An 8,499-nucleotide genomic window follows, 5' to 3' on the forward strand; every position below is an offset into this window, starting at 1 on the left:
ATGGACTTCACCCGGCAAACGTTCCGAAGAAGGCTAGAACGGACCGAAGAGGTGATGGCCATTGTTTTTTTGGAATGCGCAAGACCTGATCTTCGTCGACTATTTGAGGAAGGGAACTATCACAGGCAGTACTATGCCACAGCCAAATTGGTTGAATTACTGCAGCATCCACCATACTCTCCGGATTTAGTCTCTCTGCGACTTCTTTCTGTTTTTAAATTTGAAAAAAATGGCTCGGTGGAAAGAGATTCACATCGAATGAGGAGATCGTTGACGAAATAGAGATTTATTTTGCAGAGTTTGACAAGTCGTATTTTTCGAGGGATTAAAAAATAGAAGAGGCGTTGAATTCGTAATTGCTTAAACAATGGACGGAATCATATATTCTTAATGATACGGGATCTCAATACAGAAAAGTTATTGGTATGTATATCATCTTCATCCGTTGTAACAATTTTTAAACATTCAAACTTGACATACATTTTACTGTGCAAAATGCTAGGTGTGACATAAATTGTTAGAAAAGTTTTGTTATATATAACGTTCCGAGTGACATCTAATAGAAACGGGCACAAACTTTTGCACACACCCAATTTTGTATATTACTTAGCATAATACGAGCGAACTATACTTTTCTAAAAAAAATTTTTTCTTATTTTGATATAACTTTAATGTCGTATTATTATATAGAAATAAAGTATCATTAAACAAACCTGTGTGTATACGCGCGCATGTGTACTTACATTTTATTATTATGTACAATTCTATACACGATAGATTATGCAGTTAATCAATTTATTAATTTATGTTTTTATAATAATCCTGAATCTTTCTTTATTTATATTTGCCTTTGATAACATAATATATAATACTTTATTATATTTTATGTAAAGCAAACTAATTTTATTTTATTTGAAAAATATAAAAAATGCATTAGAAACACAGAATTAGTGTTTAAGTAATATTCAATAAAAGGTGGCAGCTCTCGAATGCAATAGAAAAGGTCACAATTGAGAGATAATAATCTTCACTTCCCTGAAGGGAGACCTTCATATCTACGTCGCATCACCTATTATTGTGTTAACAACTAATCATCTACAATCCCGCATTCTGTATCATAGGAAATTCCAGGAGGGTGAAATCTAGACGATGAATAAAGGAAAAATAAAGACTACCTCACATATTTGTAACTTCCGGCTAACCATGTATTATATCAGTAGAGTGCTAAAAGATTGAAAATTATCACAACTATAATAAAAAAAAAGTAATATCAAAATATGAAATTGCAGAAAATATTTACATACAAAAAACTCCGCACTAATTATATAGAAAAAATTAGATAAAATGAGTTAATTTTACATATTATATATAATATTGTGAATTCTTTGATCAAATTGTTTTGTATCGCGGATATGCGGCCAATGTCCTAAAACGTTGCGATGATCTTGCAATAAGAATGGAAGATTAGAATGAAACCGAGAGACGGATTGTTATACCTAAACAAATCACGAGATTGTTTGCAGTGGCATCGTTTCACGCATGAACCCGTCGCTGAGATCATTCTTTATTCCTTTTTCGAGAGTCGATGCCACTTGAGCGAGCTCGAGTATAGACAAATGCGAGGAGAGCTGCTCTCAGTCGGTCGTCGCGTCGTCGGCCACCCCCGCGAAGCGGACGGCTTTGATCTGCTCTAGAACTAACCCCGCTGTTATTTTATCCACTTCGATGATGCTCTAGAGACTACGGGATTCCACTACGCGTCGTTCAGTCATCACAGGCAAAGGAATGACGCCCGCGCAATTGTTTTTTGGTCTCCAGAGTCACTCGACAAAAAGGAATCGTGCTCTCTCTGAAGTCGCTCTCTTTGTTTCTTTTCCTAGTTTATAGTTATTAAAGTATGGTCTCGTTAGAACAACTCCAGACCGATTCGCAAGTGCCGACACTTGGATTTATCCACATGCACTTATGTGTATTCATGATATATAATATCAAATAATTTTTCAAAAAATAAACTTGTTTGCTGTAATCTATGTTTATAAGAATCATTTTTATTTTAAAAGTTACGAAAAACAGTGAATAAATTGTGATTGGCTTAATTTTTTTTCCTTCTGTATATAAAAAAATTTAAATTTCCTCTTGATATATACATTCCTTTTTGTTTCATAAATACCATGTAATTTTAAAGTACGGTTATTGTATTTTGGAATATTAAATAATTTAAAAAAGCTTACTTGTGTACTTATCGTGATTCGATCAGCTATAGTCACAACTTTATGAATTTTAACGCACTAACCTAAATAATTATTTTTACTATAACTGTCTATATTCGCATTACTTGCAGAATTTAATCTTCTGTTGTTTCTCACAAATAGTAAAATTTTTCAAAATTTATATATCCATCCTCTTTTATGTATATACTCTTATTAATCTTATTATATTATTCAATAACTTGGGTATATCTGGTAATGACTAGACATATTACGTACATAACTAAATATAATAATATACATACGTGTATATTAATATAATAATATATATAAATTATAATATAATAATAATAAAAAGGAAAACGAGAAAATGTGCGCGCATGCATGGATAATTCTATATGGTATTAGAATTTTTGTTCGATATTTTCTTCTTAACTACAAAAAATGCATATTATATGTTTTCAAAAAATATAATTATAATAATAATATTAAAAAGAAAAACAAATTCAGTTAAACAATTTTCGAAAATGCATATATGCAAACATCCGACTTTTAGATTAAAGATTTAGTTTTTTTTTGTATCTGATACGTAGACTTAAGGAACGACAATCAGATAATGTAGTACGCATAGTGGTAAGCTCGACTACGGATTTTCCATATTCATAAGAGATCAACGCGCGTTTAGATGGGGGATGTGGTAAGTTGATCAAAGACCGCTCGACTGTCGGTATCCTCACAGCCCCTGCGCGAATCTTTCGTTTCTTATTACTCAAACAACTCACCCAGGCAATAATTCACCCGAAGTTCAACTGTACTTTTCGAATAATGACCTCGTCATATTGTATACCTTTGCATTTTTGCATTAACGACTCACCGCTTCCTTTTAATGTTCTACGATCGTTGGTGGCTACATAATAGGGGCGAAAGAAAGTATCGCTTTTGTAATACAATAAAATGAAACAAAAAATAAAATTCATTTACAAAAAAAATCTTATTTAAACTATCTAATGTTTGATTACGAGGCGTATACAAACGTTATCATTATCTAAATTCTTTCTTAAAAAATTGCATCAGAAAATTACGCATAATTATTTCTTTAATGATATTATGAGAGTCTTAATTAAGAATAATGATGATTTTAATAAATGTTATTCAGTGCATGACTAAACAATATTCAAGAGATTTTTAATTAACAGTCGGACACCTTGAGTAATATTAATAAAGACGGTACAATAACTTTCAAATCTTATAACTCGAAAAAGACTTCATCAAAAAATAGTTTATTATAGTGTTTTAAAAAGCTATCGAGAATAAGCAACAAAATTATGCAATAAAAAATGGAGGTAACCGTTTATAAAAGTTTTCAAGTGATCTTTACATGACCTTGAGAATGCCATTCAAAGTCATACTCATACGACTTCGTAATGCATCACTTGAAACTATATAACTTTATTATTCTGAAACACTATTCAAGAAAATCCACAATTTTCGAAAAATTATAGCTTAGGACGGTTGCTCCGTTACACTCCGTAAATTACGTACCTAATATATAAACATGTGTGTTAGTGATAATAGTAATATATAATTAAAAATATTAACTAAAATCTTACTTTATGTTAATATTGAAATATCAATGATAAAAGTTACGAAAAAGGATGTATCGTTAAAAAAATAAGCTTTTAAAAAGAGTATAAATAATACGCCAAGTACACGTGCCGTACAGAAAATGTTTTATATAAAAACGTAAGATCAATTTTTGCAATTGTCAGTATAAGATTAGTAAAATAAAATCAAAATATAAAATTACTTATTAAAAAAAAAAAAAAAAAAAGAAAGAATACGGCGTTAAATATATAAATGCGTTGCTAGAACAAAATTTGTTGGACCGTAAAATTTTGAAAAAAAAGAAAAGAATAAGACACCGATGGTAATATAGGTGCGTTGCCCAAACAAAAAATCGTTAATTACGCGCACGACCACTTCGAGTCTTTGGAGCATACTTTTATAAACACGGTATATAATTGGCGTAAATGGTAAATATTTAATATCTCGTAAACTACTGCATTTTGAAATAATTCTTGTTATTATAAATTAATGTGTATGCGTGAGAAGAGTATATAATTAATTATATAATTAATTAATTATTAAAATTTATTAAAACTTATACGTTATGTAGAATGCCTTCTTTTTCCCCCTTATTCATATACATTGAGCGGCTGCGATTACCGAGAAAGCATTTTCGGTAGTCAAACGCTAGAAAACAAGCGACTAGAACGACAAGGACGGGCTTTCTCTTTCGCTGTTTCATTCGTTCTTTCGTGCTGAATGCCTACAGAATCGAGCGCAGCGCTGCCACGGCGTCACTTGGTAGAGCAAAGTGATGGGGATGATTCCCTGTGGCGCCGAGGGCCAAATGTGCATAATTGAAGATTGAACGACACAAGGCCGGTGACGTGCGGCGAAACGTAAGCAGAGCAGGTGAGGGCCTAAGCCTGCAGAGGGCGTAAGCGGACGATAAAAAATCTGTTTTACCGACCTCGATCAAGTTCGGCCATCACTTCAGCATCCCCGAAAGTTGTCGTTATTTTAATGGAGGATTCAAACCTGTTCTATTACTTTATTAGAGAGAGGACATGAGGGCTTTTTTTCTATAACCGTTAAATGCTGCCGCGTACTCTACTGCTCTCTGAAGAAGTGGATGTGACGATAAAAAATAAAATAAATAAAATAAATAAATAAAAAAATAAAAAAAGAAAATAAATAAATAAATAAATCACTAAAATCGCTGAAATAACTAAAATTTATTAAATTAATAAAGATTTTAATGATCTCAGCGATTTATTTCCATCAGAAATGCCATAAAAAGGTGGATATTGTTGCGTAATTGACATCCACTTCTTCAGAGGGCGGTAGTGCGCAAAGTATTTTGCGGTTACAGGTAAGACCTTCATGTCCTCTTTCAGAGGTTTCTCTCTAGTTCTATAATACGTCGTATGTCGGCGTCGAATGTCGTGCCGTAAGAAATTAACCAATCATGATCGGTTGTTTTCAACTGTGATTGGCCAATTTTTCACGGTACGACATACGACAACGGCTCCCGATTTATTGTAGAACGGGCTTTAAGGTTGATTTATACTGGCCGTAAACTGTTAACTTATGCCATAATCTGTAAAAATTGACCAATTATAATCGATTATTCCCCTCTCATTCGACTGTGACTGGTCAATTTTTACAGATTACGGCATAAGTTAACAGTTTACGGCCAGTATAAATCAACCTTTACACTTAAATTTTTGTGTGCCTTTTAACCTAATGATAAAGGCTGCAACACACACTTTTGCATGACGCATAAGGCGAGAAAGAGCCCCAACACACACTTTTGCATAACGCATAAAGCATGTGCATAAGGAATTTCATTGGCCCATTTTCTTATGCATGAGTCAATAGACCAATCAAATTCTTTATGTATATGGTTTATGCGTTATGCAAAAGTGTGTGTTTCTCGCCTGCATAACTCCATAATGCATGACGCAAAAGAGAATCAACCAATCAGAATCCTTCTTTTCCTTTCACTTCACGGAAGAGAAGCATTTTGATTGGTTCATTCTCTTATGAGCTATGCGTTATGCAAAAGTTTGTGTGGATATAGCTTAAGACCGCAGAACGGACTCTTGCATAACGTATAATGCATAGTGCATAAAAGAATCAAATTCGATCAAAATTCTTCTTTTCCATGAAATGAGAGGAAAGAAAGGTTTCTAATTGGTTGTTTCGCTAATGCACTATACGTTATGCGTTATGCAAAAGTCTGTGCTTTAGGGTATATCCAATTAGCCACACAGGGTGCGGTCCACTTGGCGCTACAAATGCTTCGAAGCTTTTAACTGACCAATCAAAAAAAAGAATTATACTAATTGTCCAATCAAAAAATGCTTCGAAGCATTCGTAGCATCAAATGGACCGTAGCCACAACTAGTAAAGCCACTAGTGAAGCAGTCGCTGCTTACGTTCTCAACTGTGATTGGTCAATTCGCTTACTGATTACGTTTACGGCCTTCGTCTTTCTATGTGCCATGGGCTTAAAATTGCATGAAGAAATTATCCTTTCGCAATTTCATATTTATCTTATAAAGACGCACGTAAAATGTAATTAGATAATTTTCTTTATGCATATGTTAATGCGGTACGCAAGTTTGTGTGGATATATCTTTAATGACTTGATGCAAATGAATGACACTTTAGATAAACGCTTGCTCTAATTCGAAATAAATTTGCGAAAATATGAATAGCCACATGTGGCTCGTTACAATCATTTTGATAAAATCATTTTCGAATCACACATACAATATATATCTCCAATTATTTAAGTATAATACTTGTGCATATTCTTGGCGTTGCCGTATCGTCCTCCTATTCATTATCTGGAGGCGTGAGCCATTAATTAAAGAAGAATATTCTTGGCGTTCATGAACACGGGATCACACGGAATAAGCAATACACAGTCGGGTACTCTATTATAGCGGAAAACTATAAATAACATTTCGTTTGTGGATATTGCTCTAAAATTCTGGCACAAATTTCTTGTCGTGCTCGCATCCATCATAATGTATATTCGATTTCAACAATAAACAATCATTTTTCAATGCTCGCGCAGTATCACCGGAAGTGTACTTTGGTTCATTTGCCGCCAAACTGCCCTATGTGCTGCGATGAAATTGTTTACCTGTCGGCTTTCGGACGTATGTGCAACGACTGTAGCGTAGATAATCGCAAACGTGTGTATTTTATCACATTGCATCGCGGAATCGTTTCTGCGTACCTATTGAGACTGGTTCGTCGCTTAAACTTCTCAAATTTGTGGTGTATATCATGGCCAAGGTTCAGCTGGCGAACGTCGCTGTTCTAGACAATCCTTCGCCGTTTCTGAATCCATTTCAATTTGAAGTCACATTCGAGTGTATCGAAGAATTAAAAGAAGGTATACATTTCAATTTTGCGAATATGATTAGCTCGGTGACGCTATTATTCTATATTTTATTTGTCTGGTACCTTTAAGTACGTGTTTAGGTTAATTTTGCAATTGCCATGATGATACAACACTAATGATGCAGTTTATTCACAAATGTGCTGTAATATATGTGATTGTAAAACAAATTCCTTTACAATGAAAAAATTCATGTTTTAATTGATAAAGTTTTATGTTCCAATTTTGATAAATTAAATGAAAAGTTTTTTTTTTTCAATCAAGCTTCTTTAAAATTTAGTTTAAATTCTTTATATGCATGTGTTTAACATGGTATTAATTTTACACACAACACACATACGTGCAGAAAACAAACACATCAGTATATAATATTAATATTTTGTTAGATTTGGAATGGAAAATGATATATGTGGGTAGTGCAGAATCTGAGGAGTTTGATCAAGTTCTAGATACTATTTATGTTGGTCCGATTCCTGAAGGAAGACATATGTTTGTATTTCAGGTAAGATGCCATGAATTAACAGATTTAAATGTTTCATATTATAATTTATCTAATTTAGTAACATTAATAATAAATTTTCATTGTTTTTTTCTTTTCTATTGTTAGGCTGATCCACCTGATGTCAGTAGAATTCCAGTCAATGATGCTTTAGGCGTAACTGTTGTGTTGCTTACTTGTTCATATAGAGGTCATGAATTTGTTCGCGTGGGTTACTTTATAAATAATGAATATACAGATCCAGAACTTCGAGAAAATCCACCTCAGCAACCACAATTTGATAAAGTTCAAAGAAACATACTAGGTGATAAACCGCGTGTGACTCGTTTCAAAATTAATTGGGATGACTGTCCAACTGGAACAGCAAACAATCTTCCTGAAGGTATGGATGCACCAGCATTAGAAGATACATCGCAAGATGCACCCACGTCTACACTAGGTTTTACAGAGAATACACAAAATGGTGGAATGGAAGTGATGTGAAAAATGATTTATTGCTAATAATGATTCGGTAAATTAGCATTATATAACAATTTAAATGATAAATGTAGTACCTGGAAAGAGGATGAAAGAAGAAAGAGTACACACTTGGTACATATATATACATATATATATATACACACATATTTGATATATGTATGTATAATATATAAATATATATATGTGAACATATATTTACATAACTCCAAAAAGTCGCGCAAAATAACCTTTCATATAATTATTGATGTTTTCGTTCAATGAGATTTAAAAAGTTTGTACATTTTGAAAAAGAACCATATGTTGATAATGTGATAAACTTACACTTTATG

The 8,499-nt window shown here is 33.0% G+C and overlaps 1 protein-coding gene across 1 annotated transcript; it reads left to right on the forward strand.

Moving 5' to 3' along the window:
- The first annotated feature begins 6,904 nt into the window (after positions 1 to 6,904).
- Positions 6,905 to 8,276, forward strand: asf1 (histone chaperone asf1). The gene is made up of 3 exons (XM_018549268.1): positions 6,905 to 7,185; positions 7,578 to 7,693; positions 7,799 to 8,276. The coding sequence occupies exons 1-3, from the start codon at positions 7,077 to 7,079 to the stop codon at positions 8,171 to 8,173; spliced, it is 600 nt and encodes a 199-aa protein (XP_018404770.1). The 5' UTR covers positions 6,905 to 7,076; the 3' UTR covers positions 8,174 to 8,276.
- Positions 8,277 to 8,499: the final 223 nt, after the last annotated feature.

This window comes from Cyphomyrmex costatus, unplaced genomic scaffold (genome assembly GCF_001594065.2).
Source record: "Cyphomyrmex costatus isolate MS0001 unplaced genomic scaffold, Ccosl1.0 scaffold8, whole genome shotgun sequence".
In the NCBI taxonomy this organism is placed as follows: Eukaryota; Metazoa; Arthropoda; class Insecta; order Hymenoptera; family Formicidae; genus Cyphomyrmex; species Cyphomyrmex costatus.